This window comes from Pyxicephalus adspersus, chromosome 8, assembly GCF_032062135.1.
Source record: "Pyxicephalus adspersus chromosome 8, UCB_Pads_2.0, whole genome shotgun sequence".
NCBI lineage: Eukaryota > Metazoa > Chordata > Amphibia > Anura > Pyxicephalidae > Pyxicephalus > Pyxicephalus adspersus.
Genome location: NC_092865.1, coordinates 49,927,637 through 49,951,024, shown reverse-complemented (window position 1 = coordinate 49,951,024; position 23,388 = coordinate 49,927,637). Strand labels below are relative to the sequence as shown.

The 23,388-nt window shown below is 40.3% G+C and overlaps 1 protein-coding gene across 2 annotated transcripts in view; it reads left to right on the top strand.

Moving 5' to 3' along the window:
• Positions 1–23,388, top strand: part of PLXNA1 (plexin A1) — a 224,154-nt gene that overhangs the window by 106,643 nt on the left and 94,123 nt on the right. For both annotated transcript variants that reach the window (XM_072420537.1, XM_072420539.1), the window contains exon 4: positions 17,785–17,925. In XM_072420537.1, the coding sequence (XP_072276638.1) occupies positions 17,785–17,925 (141 nt within the window). The remainder of the gene's footprint in view (positions 1–17,784; positions 17,926–23,388) is intronic.

The following is a 23,388-nucleotide window of genomic DNA, read 5'->3' as shown; positions in this document are numbered from 1 at the left end:
TAGCCGATTGCATTTATTCCTTGTAATATAGGCCAAGCATACGCTCCAGATTCACGTAGACTTCAGTAAGATCCTATAATCTATACCTGGATTGAGATCAGTAGAAAGTCTCCTTTTAGCTCCATGCTTCCTCCCCCAGCTCCGTCCCATACTGCGGGCTCATGGAATTCCACTCCAGGCCACCACTGGCAATGAATTTGTCTCAGCTCGAACGAGCGCGATTTGGCCAATGATCGAAATGATAATTGAGATTTTTGCTTGGTATAACTAAACAATATGAAGCAGGCTGAGAGCCATAAAGAGTTTGAAGGGCAGAGCAATCAATGGCTCACACACACTGTCTGTGGAGACAGAAAATGCTGAGAGTAGCTGCTGGCGGGCAGGAAGCCAGCTTAGATTGTAAGCTCCTGTGGGAGCCAATCTCTGCCTTGCTGTGTAGTAAATCTGTAGGCTGATATGTTTCGCTTTCTTGTACGAATTGTCTTGTCAAAGGTGCTTCTCAAACAAAAAAAAAAAATGTTTCTTGAAGAATAAAATTTTGTGTGTGTGTTCTGCATAGTTGCCAACTTCAATTCTGAGGCTTACCCCCTTGTGTTTTGTAGATTTGCCTTTGAGAGAGTTCCAGGTTTTCTCAATTGACCGACCTTTTTGAAGAATACCTTTTTGTTTGCTTTCCTACCACATTCTTCTTGCAGCAATGGGGTCCTTTTTAGGTATTCATAGAGTTGGTATGTTCTCTCATGTTTGCATAGGTTTCCTCCCACATCCCTTGGCTATGGATATTAGCTTATAACTACAGTAGGGATTGTACCTTTATTGGTTAATGACTGACTATGGGCTCTTTTGCCCTTTTACACTGGTGCTATTTTTATTGTGAATTGCTTTAATGCAAATGTGTTCCTATTGAAAAGCTGCTAGATCACCCGAGTGCATGAAAAACATACCTTACTTTTTTTTTATTTTAACAGTGCACCTTGGTGTTCTCCCCAGCTCCTTTTAGCCGAGTGCACCACCAGACACTTTTTATTAGCTATACTGCACCTTACCACACCTCAATAAGCCAGATGCATTTTCATATTACTATGTATGGGCATGGGTGCCATTTAAATGAACAATCCTCTTACTAGGCAAAAGGCCACATGGTCTTGGTTGGGGGGAGAATGGTGGTGGTCTCTTTTTTATTATTGACAATGCAGTTCTCCACTTTATCATTTAGGGGTCAAGTAGACGTCCATCCTTTCCTTTATCATGCAGGTGGTTGTGGAGACTGCCCATTGTAATTATACATCTATATTGGTATATGGGAAGGGGGCAATCATTGGGCTAAGTTTCTATTTGCATGGATCTGCATGAACGATTTGAGGTGTTTGGGCTCCCTATGGCTCGGTAGCTTTGGAGAAGCCTTTGCGAGATCACCCATGTTGTGCTCCTTTTATCCCCAGAGCAAAGTTCTGTTCTCTCTGCTATTGATGAAACACAACTCATCCCCTTAACAAAACAGCAATTTAACAAGCCAGTGACTGTACAGCCAGGGAGATGTATCACATTATCTACCCTTTCTTGGCAGATAAGTGCATAGCATTGTGTGTTATCATTTAATATCGACCTTGTTCGGAATTTGGAGCTCATACACTGGAGCAGAGAGAGCCCAGGAATAGGTCTGCGGCTGTTTCGTAATACCAGCAAACAATGGATCCTCTCAGCACAAAGCCCCGGGCCTTGAGCTCATTCCCAGGTCAGGATGAAGGAGAGCCCGGGGTCTGTTCCAAACTCAGAACAACATACAAATATTTTCTGAAGGTCCCAGGAGGTTCTGCTTATATAAGACATTAACCCTCTCTGTCTTCCTAAATTAGGATCACATTTAAAGGCAAATTATAAGCAAACAGCAAATTATTTTAAAAAGGTAAAAATTGTCATTGGACAAAGCGTAGCCAAGCAGCGTTATTGTACAGAGATAAGTGGCCATAATGAATAGCCCATTAACAGCTAATATTCAGAGTTTTGCTGCAATATTCATCTAGAATCCAGAGATTTTCTGCCACTAGGTGCCCTAAGTCAGATAGCTGTCTTCATTCAGCTTGCTTACTAGAAGCCCAGGTCATCTTGGACCAGCTTCAGCCTAAGGACTGGACAGTAAAAGAAGAAGTAACAGTGATGAACTCATCTCACTGTCACTCTGCTCTTGCCCTCCAGCATTTTACTGCCACTTTTTTTGCTACTTCTTCCTTTGCGCTCCAGCTCTTCTATACAAGTAATGCAAGCGGCAAAACTGGTCACATTCAAGCTGAAAGAATGGTTTGTATTTAGGAATTACTTTTATGGATAAATTATTGAGCACTGAATTTTGTGTCTGGAACAATATTTTACCTCATAGGTCGCCTAAAGAAGATTTTTTTTGAGCAGGGTATTCCTTTAGGACTTTGCAGGACTTTCCCTATTAAAGCCCTGAGTACCCCAGTCTGCCCCAACCCCACACGGGAATCCTCCAGCCCAGCAAGAAAGAGTTAAGCCTTGGAGTTTCTCCTATAACGTCCCGTCGTTTAGCGCACTCATTTCTATTTAATAAAGATTAATATAAATAGGATTTCCACATTTGGACCCGTTGTGGCCGCCAGCGAGAGAATATTGGGATTTTAATTATATCCGCATAATAAAGCGGAAACACGGAGATACTTAATCTAAATCAATGTTCATGAGAGCAGCAAACGTGCAGCATATCCCAGCCACTGACAGTTCCTGACACTGTAATGTGAGCAGGAGAGAAATCACTAATATTAATGGAGCAGGCGGCGGGACTCTCTTTGCACTCAACGTCTGCTTGCCGCCTATCACAGGGCCTTCTAACCCTCTGTGTGCTGTTGATGTTAGATGCCACCATGGAGGGGTAGAGGGCAGCCATGTAATATGACTTTATTATTGTCTGGGCTTAAATTGTGCAGAATAAGGTATTTTATTTTTCCTTTGTAGCAAATCTTGCATACAGCTTAAGTATAGAAAAATTAAAACTGATGTGTTAATACTTTTGACATTTTTTGATTTTGTCTAAGTGCTAGCTATAGGTGGCTGTCATTTAAAGCTGTTTGCTTTAAATACCTCATTCTCCATACTGCTTATGAAAATTGGGACTCCAACCAATCATACTTACATCTGCGCTGGAAAACTGAAATCTGATTTGTTCTTACAGACAACAGACTTTTTTTTGTCCTCCGGTTTTTATAAATCACCATTTCTTTTTCTGCAGAGACCACTGACCTCATGTCACCTTTCGCTTTGTTTAGATTATTGAACATATTTACAGCTCGGGGCTGTCGGGGGATATTTTGCTGCTTTGTGCATCTTGAAACGCTGTGAGCGACTAAAAGCCTGTTGATCGTTAATATTTCCAGAAGCCAACATAATGCTTGCCTGAAACCCAACCTGTTACTTTGCTCTGCGGTGCTGAACTGAAGACCTTATGGATATTCTGGATGGTGATGATAATCAAGAACTAGATAGAATGTACAGCCTGTATCCACCTTTATTAACCTTTTTACCCCAGAAGAACCCTTGAAATATTTTTGAGGTCTTGGTAAACTTTTGCTAATATTTGGAGATTAATAAGAAAATATCCACCCCCTACAGTGGTGGTCAGACGACACCATTGGATGGGTGGTCAGTTGTTCACAGCTCAGGAAGCCACTAGGAAAATCATGAGGTACCCTGGAGTTTTATGGCTGGATGAAAACCAATATTATGCATTTAGAAGCACTTTGCTTCCAGATTTGCTTGGATAGCTTTAGTCTATGCTAGGGCTTCTCAACCAGGATTCCTCCAGAAGATGATAGGTGCTCCTTGAGTATTGTTAGGTCAATTTATCTGTCACCGATGATTTATTTAGGTGTCTGCAAGGGTGAAGTTTTTCCCCAGCCCCTTTTAGCTGGGCACAGCATACAACACTTTTCAGGAACAATGTGGCTGTTTTTGGGTGGGTACTAAAAAGTTGGGTCACAATACAGGGCCACCACCCACCTACAGCTTCTTCCCGCTCAGCTTAAAAAAAATAAAATTAGGGGGGTCCTTGACAGCATCGGTGAACCTTCTTCAAGCTATAATACAAACACAATGTGACCTTGAACAAGGACCTTGGATGTAGTTACTTGTCCCTTGTTCTCTATTCAGCTAGGGAACCCCAAAACACACTGCATTAAATAAATGCCACCTCCCTTTATTAGGTTGCAGTAATAAAAGCGCCAACTGCTTGTGAATATCCACAGACCGGCACCATATGGCTTGAGGTACGGCAAAGGAATCCTTTTTTATTCCAGAATACATATGTGTGGATACTGGGAATTTGTTATGTAGGATAATTGCTTTGATCAGAGAAGAATCGAAGACTTCTTTTTAATTGACATCTGTTGGGTTGCAGAAGTTGCTGTCCATTTCTGGCTGCCAATGACGCACCAGGGAAGGAGGATCTATGTTCTCATGCGAGGTGTTGCTGTGATGTTCCACCTGTTGTCCGACGCGTAGCCCAAGGCACCGATATGCAAATGAAAAGGCAGCATATGCCACTGAATTGCAGTAAATAGAAAGTAAACCCTACTATCCAACATCAAAAAGCGCCAACTGATTACAAAACATTTCTATGTTTACCGTAAAGATGTTTTTGTATGTTACTGGATGTGCGTTTGACATTTTCATCCAGTATTTACTTACGAATGTTGATAGCAATTTGTGCAGAAGTACGATCATTAAATATATGCTTGCAGCTTTATAAGTAATGGGGGATATGTAAACTGCTCATTGATCCCACAGGGTCATCGTGCGCCTCATCAGGGTTGCTAGTGCTGAATAAATCAATTGGATGCACTCATCTGTTTAACCGAGGCATTGTCAGCTGGCTCAGTCTTTGAGCCCCCCAATAAAGTACATCTTAACCCAATCGCTAAAATGGCAAATAACTCTTACTCTGAGATTTTAAAAGACATTTTCTTTATTTTAAACTCTTCAAATTTCATTTAACTGATGCCTAATGGTGCTCCAAAGAACCAACATATTCAGTTTCTTCTAGTTATAGGGTGGCAATGCTTTAGTTTTTCATACATATGTGATTTCTGCTGTCAACCTATCATATGGGCTTCTCTTGAGGAAAAATAAGTGGCACTTTAAACAAGAGTTTCACAGGCATGATCTGGGGTTGAAACTCTTATTAAAGCTGAACATTATTGCACTACGGGCAGGAGATATCCCTTCTGCAAAAATCCCTCCTCTGTGTTTAACCTAGAATTTTTTCAAACTGGGTGGGAAGAAATTTTAGGTGGGTGGTAGCCCCTGTATTGTGATCTAGTTATTCAATAACCACTCAAAAACAGCCGGTGGTTCCTGAAAACTGCCGGGTAGTGTGCCCGGCTAAATAGGGCTGGGGAGAACTGTTCTCCTACATGCCTATATGCTCTGGGTATCTGACAAAAAAGCTGAGCTGCAGATACCTGGCAATCCGGTGTTTCACTGCACATGCTAGGAATTATTGAACACCCAGTAGTTAGGTCATCTTGGTCCAGCAAATTAATATGGACCAAGATATTCTCTAGGAAGAGCAAAAGGAGGAAGATGGCAGTGCCTTGAGACGGAACAGAGCATGTGCTTATAGCGGGTTTACTTCCGCTTTAACAAATACCATTCAGTCATCACTGCGTTGTATATAGACAAGCAGTGGCTGCATCAACTTTCGTATTTCAGAATATAAATTGTGTCTAAATTTTTAGGAATCGTAGTCCTAAAAGTAAAAACTCCTATTGAGATTGTGGCCCAAGACTCGCCAGGAGTGCAGTCTAAGTAACATAACCTTCCATTATCTGATGACACAATTCTTTTAGTCATCTACTTTCACACAATTTGTAGATGCCACAGTCTGCCGCTCTCTCACGGATTCCAGCAAGGTATGCAATAAACCTTACACTTTGCTATTTTGGGTCATTGTTTATAAAATTCCTCCGTCTCCGATAAATCCAAGCAAACAGACTTAAAAATGTTGGCTCTGCGGCTGTCAGTTCCCAGAGCTGGTTTGAATCTGTTAAACGTCTACAACTGTTTTATAAATAAGGTTGTAAGAGCCAGGCTTCGACTTGCATCAGATGAACCAAAACACACTCCATCAGAACAATGCTAGCCCCCCGGACTGACAGTCACCTTCGAAAATCACAGTGCATTCATCAGCTAATATATAGTGCCCTCATTTTCCCTCCGAGTCACAAAGCTTTCTTGGCTAGCGGTTGGAGAGGATAAACACCCAGCATATGCAAATCAGAATTTTAAACTTGGACTCCTATTCACAATGTGTCAAATGTGCAGCAAATGTGTATTTTCCAAATAATTAGTGGTGAATCATTGCTACAATCAGGGAAAAAAAAACCCAGGAAAAAAAAATTTCCTTTTGACTTTTCGATTCAAAAATGGCAAACATTTGAAAGCAAATTGGTACATAGCAAAATTGTAAAACTTGATATTTTGATGGAATCTATCATCACCCTCTGTGTTTTTGAAAATGATCCAAATTATATATTTTAATTAATATTATTACACAGTATTTAAATAGCGCCGTCATATTAAGCAGCGCTGTACATAGTCATAGTTAAAAGTCCTTAGTCATGTCACCATCTGTCCCTCAAAAGAGGCTCACAATCTAATGTTCATATGTTAGTAATATGTCTTTGATACAGTCTAAGACCAATTGTTTTTTGGTGGGAGACGCCAATTAACCTAACTGCATGTTTTTGGAATGTGGGAGGAAACCGGAATACCTGATGGAAACCCACGCAACTCCAAAAAGAATGTCCTGGCCGAGATTCGAACCTGGAACCTAGCACTGTAAAGGCCAGAGTACTAACCTCTGAGCCACCGTGCTACCCATTACTTGTTGATTCTGCCAACAAAAGAACTTGTAATAAACTCCCAAGTTTATTAATAATATTATTACTCAGTATTTATATAGCGCCATCATATTATGCAGCGCTGTACAAAGCTAACTGTCCCTCAAAGGAGCTCACAATTTAATGTCCCTACCATAGTAAAGTGTCATTAATGTAGTCAAGGTCTTAGGTCAATTTTGGGGGGAAGCAAGTCAACCTTACTGCATGTTTTTTTGGGATGTTGGAGGAAACCGGAGTACCCGGAGGAAACCCACGCAGACACGGGGAAACCTGCAAACTCCATGCAGATTGTGTCCTGGCTGAAATTTGAATCTAGCGCTGCAAAGGCCGGAGTGCTAACCACTGAAGCTTTTGTAGCATTGCCATCCTTCCAGATGCTTTGCCCCCAGCTGTTTGTAAGAACATCATCAGTGGGGGCATCTCTTAGGTATCACAAATCATTAACAGCAACCAACCAATCAGAATTTTTTTTTTTTGCTTATTTTCAAATTTCAAAGAGATAAACTTATTCTTTTTGCAGTACGGCGCGGCCCTTGTCCATTTCTTCGCTTGCTCCTCCTCTTGCTCTAGTTGCACCGAAACACTTCTTGCTGTAAAGCTTAGCAAATCAATATTCGGCTGTGCTAAGCTCGCCTGACAAGGGCTGATCTCTAGGGATTAATGCACTTACTCCTTCCTCTAAGAGCTTATGTGGATGTACTTATAGTAGTCAGCGGACGATAGTGAGGCCTTGTCTTGTGTCACTTTCTTCCAGTGCCAGCGCCATTCTAGATAATGCCGACATATAGATTTTTTTTTTCTCAGGGCTTAAAAGGCATTAATACCAGGACGGTTGAAACTTCTAGTTCCCCCACTCAATTTTTTTGATCTTACATAGCTAACTTTTCAGTATTTATTAAACTTTAGCTATATAATAAAGAAAATGAAAGTTAACTGGTCATGGAGTTTAATCCTTCCTTGGAATTCTGTTTTTTTGCCCTATTGAGCCATAGATACCATTTGATGCTTCCCAAGTTTTAGTTTCCTCCAGAGAACAGTGGACTTTTTTGTTGCGGCTCATTGGCTCTGTCTGTGATTCTCCCTGCCATCAAATAGTCAGATTTTGACCTATTTAAAATTGAAAGAAAGCGACGAGCAATCACACTAATTTATATGAATGTAAAGGATGCATTTTTATTTCATCATTGTGGATCACACATTACTTTTTTCCTTAGAGTTTAAAGCCACTTTGGACAACAAAAACAGCTACATCTCCTCAGACTTAAATAAGCTTTGGCTTTTTTACTATTCAGATTCCCATTGAGCCCCAAGGAAGAGTGTGTGACCTCTGAAATGTGTTTGGTGTTTTGGCATCCTTTGGCAGCCTATCTTCTCTCTGTCTGAGAACCATACTTGTGGTTTACATGTGATTTAGGTTGCCTCGTCTAGATAGCTTGGTAGATATTAATTTTCTGATACTGTTGTATTTTGAATCATTGGAATGTTCCAACCCCCTTTTCCTATGTTTGTTGTTTTACAGATTTTGACCTGCGGCAAATTTTGTCTTGGATGTCCTTAAAATTCTAGTTACAGAATGAAAAATAAGATATAATTTTCCCCCTAAATACATCTCAAAACCGTTCCCAAAATACAAAGCTTTCCTTATTTCCAGTTTTTGCTGCTTAGAATTTGTTCTTGCGAATGTTGAAAGAATGTAAAGCCGTATTGTTCGTTCTGGCTTTTATGTTGTCTGCATAAAGAAAATTTAACTTTTTACAAGGGGGATAAAAAATAAGCGCCCTTTGAACAGAAACCCCTTTTAGAGTTCTTCTTGGCGTTGCTTCGGTAAACAGTTTATAAAAGAATCATGGGGGGCACACAGCTCAGTCTTGTGATGTCTGCGGAATGCGGGAAGTACGCCGCTGGCCAGAGCGGTCAGCCCAGGGAAAAAAGGTGTTACCCCTTGCTCTTTTTTTTGGCTTCCTCTCTTTATTTATCTCCTGCTGGCCAGACCTCATGACAGCAGCTGTTCAAAGAAATTCCATCTGTCCCATGGCTTGTGATAAACATTTGCTCAACAGCTGCCCCACAACTGGCTGTGTGACTGGCTGTCATACCCGTAGCCAAACTGTCTGGGCTCGATTCTTTCAGCCCCTCACTTGGCCAACAGGCGCGTTTTCGATGTAGCTAAAGTGCCAATGGGCATTAACTAAGGGTCAGTGGTATTTAGAATTGACATTTCTTTTTTGGACCTTCAACAATGCAACAAAACAAAATAGTTGATGGGCCATGGCATTAAAAAAAGGGGGAAGGAGAAGTGACTTTGTCATTACTACTCAGCTCCTTACACACACATTATTCCATCATTTCAAGTGATTGGACAAAAAAAAATCCAATCAGATTAGTGATTGTTTAGGGGGAGAATGTGACTGTATTGGGAAAGATTTTAGGTCTCTATGAATAATTCTGCTTTATCCGACTGCAAGATTGTAATTTTGCAGCAATTCACAAGGTGAGAGGTTGCAGCAGGACCTGATCTGGGGTGTTAATTTGGAATATGACCTCGGTTTCTTTTTACCCGCTATGGTCTGGCTGGTAGAAAAAGGAATTATTGCCTTTGCTAAAGAAAGCTGGCAATTTTTTTTTTACTCTCAGCAAAGGTAGCCCATAGAGTGTGGCACATGTGGTCCTAATGGTTTTGCCCATTGCATATTTTTAGGCTCTGTCGATTGGTACACTTCACCTCACATTTTTCCCTTCCTTAATTTGTCAAACACATCGCTATAATTTAGAGTTCTCAAAACAACATAAACATGTTACAGGTCTGCCTTTTCCACCCATAAAATGGCTCTCTGAATTTTAGAGGTGGAATAAAAGTGCAGGGGGAGAATAAGCTAACTTCTTTTTTATTAAACATCTCATTTAAAAAAAAAAAATGTATGCGTAGTGGAGGATTTACAAAGAAACATGTGGTGGAGATGATGTCCACTGAAGGGAGAAAAGAATTACATGGAAAACAAATAAGGTTTTGGCCAAGTAGCTGACACGCAAGGCCCCTCTCTCTTGTGCTTTTCTGCGGCTGCGATCGGCCCGGAGAACATTGAAGGGTTTTTCTGAAAAGGTTGCCGCGTGTGTTTGAGGCAGATAAGCCCCTGGCTTTGAAGTGTGGCCATGTCGAGCGCCCGCTCCTGTTGCTGCTGCCAGTCACAGGGAATTAATCGCCTCTGCCGAGAGATAAGGGTGCAGAGTTTTCTCAAAAAGTCGGGCAGGAGGGGCAGGAAGACCCCAGCACCCCCCCATTTTATTCTTTTGCATTTTGTTTTTGCGGACACTATCTTCTGTATTATTGTCTGAGGATTGATATACCAAAATGTCCATGTAAGATTTAATTTTGGCATCTTGAATCTTTTGAACTCTTGAACAATATACCCTGGGAGTTCTGCTTTGTTCAGGCACTTTGTTATGGGGTGACAATTGTGCCCCCCCCCCCCCCCATTTGATCACCCATCACTGGTGCCCTAAAGGAGCTTCCAAATAGCCATGTTGGCCTATATTGCATGGGCATGGTCTTCTGTTGTCACTCTAAGCAGGCTGGTACTGATGGAAGAAAATGTTTAAAAACATAAAACTTGATACAGGAATGTTATCTACATGTTTAGATTTATTTTAAAGAATATGCAAAGACAACATTGTCTGGTCTTTATTTTTTCAACAAGAAGACACAAAGTATGGAAAAATACAAAATGAATGCATTGGTGATCTATTTACAGACAGACCTGATCTCCACTGTATAAGGACTTATGGAGAATGATTTGATTGTTGCTTTTTCCATTGGAGATAATGAATCAGTGGTGGTCTTTAGACGTCAAGTTCGCCTTTTTTGCAGCAATCACTACCTTTTCAATGCCAAGGTTATGGTCAATGCGCGATGCTTCCAAATATAATGGTCACCTTTTCAAAAGAATGGATTTTGATTGCCACTTGTATGTTGATCCATTGACCATATAAATGGGCAATAGGATTTAAAAAAGTGCAGAATTTAAAAGAAATGATCTGTCCCCTGACTCAATTAAAAGGCCCCTTGGAGTCTCTCCAAGTTTGTGTAGGTTGTTAATATAAACTTGTCTGTATAAACGTGTGGAACCCATTTTCCATTGTTGGCCTTTGTACCATCTCATTGAAGGAGGTTATAGGCCATTAATCAGACATTGACCCACATCGTTTACCTCCTAATCCAAGTCCATTTGCAGAACCTTTTCTTTGAAGGAGGAGGTCATTAAAAAGTGAGCTCCTATTTGGTGGAATCTGCGCTTTGTTCACACCAAGTGACAAACTGTTCCTCCATCTTCACCCGTTTCCCACTTTAAAAACGCGTTACTAATGACCGCAATTAATCTCCGTCATTTCTCTAATCATAATTAACTAGACGCCAAGACTTTGCAGCTCATCCAGGAACTAATAAACAAAGAATTATTACCTGGCAAGACTGGCCGTCAGGGGCCTGCCAGGAGATGGAACCGGAAACCTGAACTAATCTATATATTAACAACTTTACAGCAAGGCCAAGAATGCCGCGCGTGACCTGACGATTGGCATTGTGGGTACCCCGGCAAATTGCAATGGAAGTGATGCTTCACTTAAATACATTCACTTTTGCAATTTTCAACTGAATGCTTTTTTAGTAATAACAGAAGACGATATTGTGTTGGTGCTCGGTAGCAGTCCAGTTGGAATGATTAAGGAGTGCGTCTGATAATCTGATCAGCATCACGCTTTATATGTTCTGCAGCCATGGTTAGGCACAAACTGTATGTGAATGACAATAGCATGTTCATCAATTTTTATATCCATTTAGACGGTTCCTCTGTACCGAGTGTTTCCATTTAACGTACCTGTGTAAGCAAATCAAGACAAAACGCTTTGAACGAGTTGTCTGTATTATTTTTTGCTCTTCCTTTGTTATGTCATTACGGATATTGGCGGTGCATAATAGGACACTTTTCAGCCCTCTCCTTCCTCCGGCTGTTACAGTAAGTTAAGGGGAGCGCCCGGCCCTTCCAAATCAAAGCTGACATTAATAGTAAGCCTGTTAGGAGAGTGAAAAGAATTGGCAGCAAAGTAAAGAGCCTAATGCCACAGCCACAACACCGATCATCGTCGTTTCTGTATTCGAGGGCCTGGTGGTGCATGGTTACCAACAGCAATGGTGCATGGTTACCAACAGCAATGGTGCATGGGTTTATAGAAGAGTCTTAAAGACTTTTTTATGTTTTGACTCACACCTTTAAAGTCCATATTTGGGCAAAAATTACCCTCACCCCCCTACCACCCTCCCACCTCTTTTTTAACCCATCCTGAAAATGTTTTGCTTTGCTTTATGAATGAAGATTTACTAATCTAAATTCACAATCGAGGTCCCTTAACGGTGCCACTTCTGGATCTGGGAAACCATTAATGTTACAGGTTTACCTCCACCCTCGTTGAACCCATGCTATTCCATTGCCTGGCTGCCATTGTGGCAGTACCTTTTTCCCAAGAGGAGCATGAAAGCCAATGGAAGGTGTTGGCATGGACCCCATCCATGCTGAGAACAACATTCAAAACCCAAAACCGCGGAACAAGAAATCTTCCAATGTGGACACTTACTTGGGTGACTTCAGTCTACAACAGGGCCCTTTACTGCCCCTGCTTACAAAAAATTATATATATGGTCTGACTCTTTTGGTGATTCTTGTTCAGGTGGGTGAATCTATATGGGGCCCTCAATAGCCTTATCTGTGTTCAAAGTTATAAACTGACACTCGACGCCCATAACTCTGCCATCAGCTCACTGTGTAGTATATTCGACTATTGCTCATCCATGAACGCGTGGCTCCCCACTGAATCAGAATTTGCTTTCCAAGTTTTAAATACCTCAATACCCAGAGATCCCTGGTGGCAGCATCTGCTCTCCTCCCAAATCTATATTACGCTCTAATATCCCTTTGTTCCTGAGCGCTTAGTCTCTATTGACCCACATTTCAGTCCTCCGCTAACTTGCTCGCATTTAAAAAAATTCTTTATTTTCTCCTCATTAAAATATGTAATTTGACAGCTGTAGCCAAAGGGTTTCATTTTTTTTTTTTTTTTTTTAGTTACATTTTTCATTTTTTTTGTTCTCCATTTTCTCTCGACTGGCGCTTGTTACGGCTCAATTATACAATTACCCCAGAATTCTCGAGGAGGCTGCAGACACTGAAAACCAAAATATGTTTTAATAGACATGTTATTTTGTTATCAGCTGTGCTGATCCTGACTGTAATTGGAAAAAACAAACAAATATGTCTGTCTTTTGTGGGGAAGGGAAGGGGGGGAATTTTTGCATCTTTTTTTTTCATGTAAGACGATTCTACGCAAGATTAAGATTCAGATTTGGTCCACATGTTTTGTTTTTTTTTCCAAAGCTGAACTCCGGAATATGTTCTTTGTCTTCAAGATCTGTGCAGTAATCTTGACGGACACTTTTCCCCTATAGTGGAACTTCCTGTAATAAAGACTGGTCACTGCTTCTCTCTCTCCTTGTGCAGGGTGACTGGTCTTGTCTCCCCCCCCCTGTAGTATTCTGCAGGCAACCTGTAGTGGGTGCACCATATAGGCCCCTCCCATCATCACTTATGTATATTGAAGGATTTGGTGAATGTTAAATGAAATGTATATTATTTTGTTGCTATTAGGGTATGTTCAAATAAAATACTTTGTGCCTTCAGTTCAGCTTTGAATTTGATATTAAACTAAATCCAGGCTTGATCAGCTTTTCAGTATTAGAAACCAACCATAATGCATCATCCCAACCCACATTAAGGTTTTTCTGCTCTCCATGACTTGCTTGGGTAGATTTCTTTTCACTTCTTGTTCATGTGACACCTTATTCTGGACTTGAAAGATTTGTCACCAGGGCAAGAAATAATGGAAGTGGTGCAAATGCAAACAATAATGTAAATGTGATTGTTCTTTAACTCTTTTTATACTCCACCCAGAGAGATAACCCAGAAGCTGTAGCTAGATTTGTACCCTAATGCACTTCTTGATAGCACTTGGCTTTATTAAAGGCTAGCTTCATGTTTGAAGGACAGAGGGCACCTGCATCCCAGGACAGATGAGTGGTGGGATTTCTGCTTATTATGTCAGTTAATAAAAAAAAAGAAGATATTTATACTGTACAACATTTTTTTTCCTGCTGCTTCCTTTATTCCCTATTAACTTGTTGATAGCAGAAATAATATATAGTGCTGTAGTATCTAAAGTTAACCTGTACACCTACTAAGATATTTGCCTATTCGAAAAAAAGCAATAAAAGTACCTTACAACAAGCCCCCATTCACCTCTCTAGCTTTGAGCATTGTGGAGAAGTCTCTTTAAATTTCCCAAAAGAACCATTGAAATCACAGCTTTTATTCAATTTTTTTTCCTACAAGAACAGATGCTTGGCAGCCTCTGATGTAGACAACCACAGGTGTTTCTGATCTGTTAGAAACAAACTGTAGAGTATTTGACGTGATATTTAAGAGTGAATATCGTCACAGTACCAAGAGCTAGAGAGGTCAGTGAGGGCTTGATTTAAATTTGTTTACTGCTTGTTAGAAATATGTAAATCATTTACTATCCATAGTTGGGCACAGCTGCACTTTACATATATGTGGCTGTGTTTTCAGCAAATGGATTGATAATTTGAAGGGGTTGGCTGAAGGATCAGATGATGCAGTGCTGTGGTATAACATTTCTTACAAATAATGTCCAACAACGTTCAAACCAAATGCATCATAACTATAACACAAGTCATTTTTAAAAAGCTATTGGCTGATAGAACCCAACCACTGTATTTAATCCAGACATGTTTGTAAACAATAGGCCTGCTCCTTTAAATCAGTTTAGGGTCTGCTCCCCTAATTAAGTACATTTGTTTAGTAAAACTGCCTAAAATAATCCTCCGATGATGTTATCGGGATCCTGGCGGAAAATCAAAACCTTGCCTCTAATTAAACGAGGCCTGTGATTTGTTTACGAGCTGGCATGTATTTCCATGCTAATGAGCCCGCTCTGGGGATCCTGGGCCCTCTGCTCCTAGCTTTAGGCCTGAGGGTGGGTAGTTGGCACGGAGACTTTTGGCACAGCCCTTATGACTCCAGCTATATGCCTTTAAGGGGGCTCAGTGGGGTCTGAGTGCTTCTGTGCCTTTTATGCTTAGATAGGCACGTCGCCTCAGTGTTTCAATTAAAGCCACATTTATTTGTCTGTAGATATAATATAGAATAATATTTAGAGATTCTGATAGAAATGACAACAAGCAGCCTAGTCTGTCTTTAAAAGGACCCGACAAATATTTCCTTTATAATAATAGATATTACTAGTCAATCATAAAATTTGTAAAAATATTTTGTAAATTCAAAATTTGTTTTATTAATTTGGCAGTTTTTATTAAAATAATCTCTGGTAATCCTGTCATGAAGATTCTTATTAAGCCCTTCTATGAGTAAGCCTGTAAGAGGCGCGAAATGCGTTAGGAAATTTGGCGATATGATGCATAGATATTTGACTATTACTGATAAAAATTATCAGTATTACTTAAATAAAAATTAATTTTAAATTTTGCAGTCATTGAAAGTTCCTTGATTATTGGGTGTTGGAAGAGTTGGATGTGCTCTCTGTTTGGCATCAGCAGCAAGATTTTTAATCATAGATCTGTCATTGTGTGAGCCTTCCCCTACCCTTTCAGTTATGGTGTGACCGTGCTCTGTGGCTTTCTTCCAGTTGCACTCTATAGTTGTCACCCTGTTCCAAGTCCATTTCAATGCATATTACCCTGCCATGGTCCACTGTTATCCCCATCAACCTGGAAATGTCATGCGGCGATTGATGGATTGCATGTAGACAGGAAGTGGTTGCAGGAGACTCACATGACTATGCACCAAAGAATGAAAAAGACATTAAATATTTTTTGCTTTTTGCAATGCAGTGGCTTAGCCAACTAAATGCTCATCTATGGTAAATAAGATATATTGCATGAAGTATTAAAAAAAAACAACAGGTCAAGAAAGGGTCAGTATATAGCTGAAATCATCAACCTGTAATGTTAATAATTGAAATCATTTCTGGGGTTGGGTTTGCTTCACCTACAGCATATTTTTCATTATATGTCCTAATGATTCACCCCACAGTATGGCAGTTTCAGGTATTGATTATAATAATATACCAAAAATGCCATTAATATACCAAAAATGTATTTTACTATAGAACAGATCACAGTGGACTGCATCCATTCTGTAGTCATCTGCAACTAAAATGTGTGAGATAGATAGGCGTAGTAAATAAAAATATGAATTTTCCCTGGTGGAAATGTTTAAAATTATTGATCCCTAGGCTAAAACCGCACAAACTTCATTGGTGGAATGAAAAGAAGAACCTTCTAGGTAGCTACTAGCTAGGAGTAGAACTAATGTTGTTTAATACAATAAAAAATGGAATATTCCCAGTCTTTCTCTGTATTTGATCACTGACGCCCCCCTTTGTCCATTTACACCACGTGCCCACGTTTCACTAGCTGTTTTCTTGTTGCCGCCGTTTCCCAGGCAACCTTGCCCATCCGCGCCTAATGTCATCCTGACACAGTGCAGAGCCCTCCTGCGTCTGTTGACTGCTCAGCCATCTTATAGATGGGGGGGGGGCTTCTGCATCTTTTGTGTTAATATTTGCTTTCCTCTGGAGCAGGTCTATCTGTCGTCCGTGTTTAATCACTGTAAAGCACTCACATTGGCTTATACACTCACAGCGAGCATTCACGGTGCAGCTATACAACACTTCACGAATGTCAAGTTGGAGCGGCAATTGTGATCCTGTGTTTGTCTAATACTCCATGTGTTTGCCTGTGTCCTTCTAATCTTTTTAATAGCGCTGGGGAGTTTATTTGAAGGGCTCAATCGCGTGTTTATCAGCTGCTGCTCGCCTCTGTAGCGGTAAACACGGCTGAGGCCCTGTAGCGGTTTGGATTAGCGTGCGTATTGACCGAGAAATGATGAGACGGTCCCTGGGATCGAGCGGTCTGTAATTAAACAGCTTTTGCTAGGAGAATCCCCAAACTAATTAAAGTGTCGGTTTTAACTCTGTCTTTGTGACGCTCTTGCATATTAGAGGTCGGAGGGCTCTCTAGGTAAAGGCGTTCTTGAGCGTCTTATACACATGGGCTAATTTTCTTATCTGATCCCATAAAAACATTGCAAAAGTGAATTGAATTCATGATAGAATTGCAACTTTTTGGGTTTTCAATCAGGCATGTTGACAAAAATCTTGGTATTTGTACGAGCAATCAAATCTGCTCAAAATTCCAACTACTTTTTGTGAAATATATTTTATTGAAATATTTAAAGAATATACATTGTAACACAGTAGAAGAAAAAAGTAAAATACTTCAGTTATAATTCCAGTATTCGCCCCAGTATTTTTTTTAAGCTGGGTGGGAAGAAGCTGTAGGTGGTTGGTGGCCCCTGTATAAAGGCCATAATATTAGCTGATTGCACTGTTCTCCAACACTTCCTTATGCTGGCTATGCACATGCAATTGTGTGAGGCTACAATCGATCTGTCAGCTTTAATAATGTTGATCCTTATCAATGGACCTGTGCATCTTTGACCTCAGGTGACCTAATATGTGGCCAGCATACAAAAAGTGGTAATAAATGGTCCATGGTTTAAACCAGGTGCACAAATGCTTAAGCTTTGTTGGTCCTAGGCTCCCTTTTTGTTGGTTGCTGGCTCTTTAACCAAAACATTTCTCACATATGTATCTGGAATTTGATTTGTGTTAGTGTGTTTATCATTAATGAAAGTGCTAACCAACTTTTATTTTTTTGTTCCTTGTACAGATTTTGGTTGACCTGTCCAGCCCCTTATCCCACGCCACACAGCAGTATGAGAACGTACTGGTTCACGAAGGAAACGCCATCCTCAGGGATTTGGTTCTGAGTCCCGACCGCCAGTATATCTACGCTATGACCGAGAAACAGGTACTTTTTTATTATGTTATTATTTATTATATTATTTTTATTATGCATAAAGTTGGTAAACATCAATGGGCCTGTTTTTTAATGAAGAGAGTAATGTGCGTCCGATCATCAAATTACATATAGTCTATCACTGACCTGATTAATTGCATATTTCAACCTCTGCTCTTGTTTTTAAATGCTGGGATTGTTGCATTGCTCTAAAGGCATCTAACACCAATTACACACCGTGTAAGAGATTGATCAAAGAGAATTGGTCAAAAAAGAATACAAGGTTGCCAATGCTGGACCGATGTGTTGTCTGGCATTTATTTGGATGCTTTAGCTTCAATATTTCTTTACCTACCTACCTAGAACAATCATAGAGATGAGGAATTCTGATATTCAGATTTTCTTCTCCACTCTCTCTCATTGCAAATTTTGTTTTGCAGTCCAAATTCACTTTTTTGCACTGATGTTGATTCTTGTTACTTTGCTGACAGTGATTTTTCTGGTCTGCATTCTGCGAGCTGTACAGAAAAATTGTCCGCACAGTGACACATTTGCTTATGAAAGAGCTTTTTATGTGATTGCTGGGATACAGTTATCACACAAGATCACTCGCTCAACAGAGCGACCTTTGACTTGCTCGCTGTTGCTAGGGTTTTATTTTCCTTGGTATGAGAGATTTTCACGTAGGTTGCTGGTGGTCTCCGGTGTCCGCATTGTTGTCTGTGTATTGTAATGCTAATGGATGGTTTTGTTAGGTGAATAAAAAGCATTTAAAATGTACTTAAAGTATAGATGCACAGGGGTGCGTTAGAGACTGTTGGGTTTTTATCCTGGCTCTTGAGATGTTAGACTCTTGACACCCCGGTTGGTTGGTGCCCTCCTCCCCAATTCTGTAAATAAAATTTTCTAAAGACGACAGAATTAGGAAAGCAAAAGGGAGATTCACACAGCCCTTCAACAATGATTTGAGTGGAACTTTTGCAAAAACATTTTTTTTTACGTGTAGAATAGACCAGGAAAGGTTTAACATTCATTTAAAGACTTCTCATTTTGGCAACAAGTTCTAACCTTACTTCCCCCAGAAATTATTTTGTCTGGAGTCACTTGATTGGGTCATTTCAACACAATTTGATATATTACCCAAGGTTTGTCAGGGACCAAAATAAATATATAATTTGTAATACTCCAGCTTCCTGGCTGCACTCATGTCATTGGCAGCACACCTCCTCTGTGGCCCCATTGTTTCCTGGCTGCACTTCCTCTCCCCTCTACTTGGCAGCACATTTCTCCTACAGCCCCATGGTTCCTCTGACTCCCTGGTCTCACTGTAATGTTCCTTGGCTTTCTTATGGCAAAGTATTGGGACTAGGTCAGGCCTGGTGGGTGCAGATGCAGCCAGTCTTTGCCTTCTTTTCTTGGCCATGTTGAAAAAGCAAAGGGTAGGAGCAGGAGCCATCAGCAGGAAAGCCCATGTTCCTATGCTCTGTTTGCATCATGACACAAGATTTTGGGCACCCTCTTAATAGCACATGCCCAGAGTCTCACCCCCAACCACTCCCATTGCACAAAGCTAACAGACCAGAATAAGGATTTCATTTGATTTGTTTTCAGCTATGCCCAATGCAATTTACAGACACATGGCTAAAAATTATAATTCTTTTTCTTGAGTCTTGGAGTAGTTGCCAATAGCTTATGTAGAAGTTGCAGGTGTTACATCAATATTTTAACAAGATTGGAGCTTTTCTCTGGATGGATTGTCTAGCTAGGTGAGAAATCTCCTTCACGTTCACAATTCAGTTAAAAAAATAAATCAAAGTGCAGAAAGTCTGTATTGCCATCTACTGATTTTTCACTCTCCAACTTCTGTTGTCGGCTGGATAATTGTACCTCCGCAGAACATTGTCTCCATCTCATTCTCTTTCTCTTCTTCCTCCGTCTCTGCTTGCACTCTTCTTGTTGATTAAAGGGCCCACGTCAAACTGACTTACAGCTGCCAGGTCCTTCCTGAGAAGCTGTCTCCAAAAAAAGAAAAAAAAAAGAGGGTATGTATAATAAACAGAAAAGTAAGCAGGTGACAAGGCCTTGTCAGCCAAGGCGCCATCATTAAGATGGTGAAGTACGCAGTCCTCATTGGGCGCCTCATCTCTGGATGCAGGAGAAGCAGGGGGGTGACAGTAAAGGAGAGCGCCAAGCAAGAAGTCCTTTCAGCGAATCTTCTTCGTTGTTATCCATGCATGTGCTTCTCTTGGTTGGAGACTGGATGGCTGACAGCTTCTCTTTCCTATACTTCTGGCTTTGATGGATCGGAAGATCTCGGAGCCATACGGGCCCCTTTTTCTCTATCCATGTGTGACAGCCTCTCTGTTCTGTTCAGCTTTTCACGGCCCCCTCCTGCGCCTGCCACGAGGAACTTCTGAGGTGTTTCAAACAATACTCTGACAGCTGTGGGGCGTTTTCACACCTCATACAAACCCCCCCATAGGGACATCTCTTGTGTAGGATTCTCAGTGCGCGATTGCTGAGAGGGCCATTGTATAAATAGCATCTGAGCGTGCAAAAATTCATGTCATATCTCATGAACAAACTTCTTTTTCTGCATCCTGAAGCTAAAGAAAGTGACAGAACGAAGAATTTAAACTCCCACGGCTGCCAAAAAGGAAGTTATATGGATTTAAGTAAATTGTTTGGGGAGCACCAGGCCAGCTTTACATACGGAAAGCAACACGTTGGAAGAATACATTCTGAATTCAATTGTTGAACATATACTACAAATAAAAATTAAAGAGAATCGTTCATTAACCTTACAAGTCTGCAGTAATACATTTCATGGCATAATACAGCAAAAAAAAGTTTTATTCTTAACAAGCCATTATTAAGCTCCATTGACTTTGCCTAGACTGAGACAATGGCAGGCAGGAGGAGGCATTTTCTCATCCTGTAACATTGTAACTTTGCAGCAAGTCTCTTGTTGCTGGAAAAGGTGATCATCTTATTATTATGGTGACAACTGTAAAATTTTAGTACTCCCATATCTTTGACAAGGGTCACCAGGATAAATAGACAAGTTGGGTCTCTGCAGAAAGTACAGAGATGGCAAAGAAAACCCAATAAGGGTTCTCCTTTACTCTATCCATACTGGAAACCAAATACCCGTTATGCACTCATGCAGGGATTTCTGTGCATGTCCACAGCCATGGAATAGTAGAGTATTGTGGTCAAGGACTTAAGACAAAGGGAGGTAGAAAAACTCTAGGAAAGCAATAAGGAGTTGGGAGATGTTTTTTTTATTGTGTGTTATGGCGAACTGTAATTTTTTACTTTAAGATTGTTTCTGTGTAACAGTTGGTGGGGGTCCCTAATTCAAAATTAATAGGGCTTCTTTGTTTATTTTTCTTTAATTGTTAACGAGCGGAATTTGATAGGGGAGGAGCATACTAAAAGTTCAATAACAGAACAACAGCATGTCTGTGTCCCAGATCCTTGTAGATTTTATGATTTGTTATGTTTTTGGAGGTTTTTAATTAGGTCATCTTCCACCGCCTTCTCCGTTTGTGTAATCAGGCTTCCACATTTGGGAACACTTCAGATTTCTAGTTTTTTTTAACTTTCTCTATAAACCACATGTTGGTCTGTATGGGTCACTTGGGAGGAAGTAGGAAGTATTCCAATCCTGAGATTTTGTGGGCTATATGTTACATACATCTATATATAATTGGATTCTTCCTGATTTCAGGAATGGGATCCAGCTGCAGAAAATAAAGTGGTTTTCGTTAAATCTGTAAAAGTCATTTTAAAAAAGGATCAATGATGGACTTGACATATTCAGCTTTCTTTCCCATTGAATGCCTTATACTTGACCGATGGAGGCTGATCATGGCCATAAACATGGGCAGACTGGCAGGGACCTCAGGGTCTGAAGACTAGCTCTGAATTTGTAGGTTTACCTACATTTTATGTGGCTGATGTGTTGACCTACTATGTGCCTAAATAATATTATTATCATCAAATATTTATATAGCGCCAACATATTACACAGTGCTTCACAAAGTCCATTGTCTTGTCACTAACTGTCCCTCAAAGGCGCTCACAATCTAATGTCCCTGCCATTGTCATTGCCTAAGGTCAATTTGGGGGTAAGCCAATTATCCTAACCGCATGTTTTTGGAATGCCATTTCTTTTGGCCACTGTGTGTTTCAGATAGAAGAACTGGTTTGATTTGGCAGTTCTCCCATGATGCCAGAAATGAGAACCCACCATCTACTGGCTTATGCTTTAGTTGATGGTGTATATGCAGTGAAATTTTTGTGTATTTAAAGGTTCTTGTAGATCTGTACCAAATCAGTTGAGAGGCTTTATCCCTCATTACCATTAAAAAAAAAGGAAAAAAATGTGATTGGTATTCAAAATGCATTTGAATGTTCAATATTTAGTACTTCTGAACCTGAATTTTCTTCCCATTAAGACATCATCTTGAACATTCTTGCTGACTGTTTCATCTTCATTGGACTGTCCTACCTGTCAGATTTTGGCCAAACTAGGTGATCTCTTTAGCAAAAATAGAGAATTAGAAAGAAACTGGACAATACATGTCTACCACTATCGAGCAGGTCTGCTTTTTGGGTCTATTCCAGAAGCATCCTCTTCTTAATCCGATAGATTTGGTCACCGTCCAAGCTGCTCTAGGAGGGAGATAAGGCATTTCAGAGAAGTTTATTTGTAAGATTAAGATCGATGTGCTAGCTGGCGGCTTTCTTCAAGCAACAAATAAAAGGAGAATGAGATTGGGCGGAAGTTTCTTTAAAGCCTCGGGAATTAAATTTGGAGCCATTTTTCAAATCCTCCTTTAAGTTAAGGCAAGTACTTTTCTTTAGTGTTGTAAGAAGGATAGGAACACAACTAATTTATTACATTTCCTTTTTTGAGGTCTGTACTGAACTGAGAGTTATTACAAGAGATGTGTAGCAAAGGTATGCATTGGTCATAAATGTGACTTAACTATTGGGTATCCAAAGCCAAATGGCTTGCCAGAGAACTGTAGATGTGATCCCTGCAGGTTATTTCTTAAAATATACCTGACACCAGAACAATATTTCCTTAATTTCTTCGACATGTTGGACACATACAGCTGGAAAGGTAAATTAGGTAATTAGATTAGGTAGATTACATTAACTCCTGCTTATTTGTCACCAAAACAGGTGTCCCCACTTGAACATTTCCCCTTACCATTTATCATGTCTCTTTGTGATGTGATAAGAGTGGCTTCGGTTTTCTCTGTAGAATTGTAACCATTTGACCTCCAGTCCCGCACACATTTTCCAGCACATTGATCAAAAACAACAATTTCCAACACAATTATTATTCATCAACGTTTAGTTAAAGTATATCCAAATCCAAGACTTTTTTATGATAATCTTCCTACCTCAGTGGCTCCATCATTTTCATCTGGTTTTTCTAAAGTCGGTATCTTCAGCCAT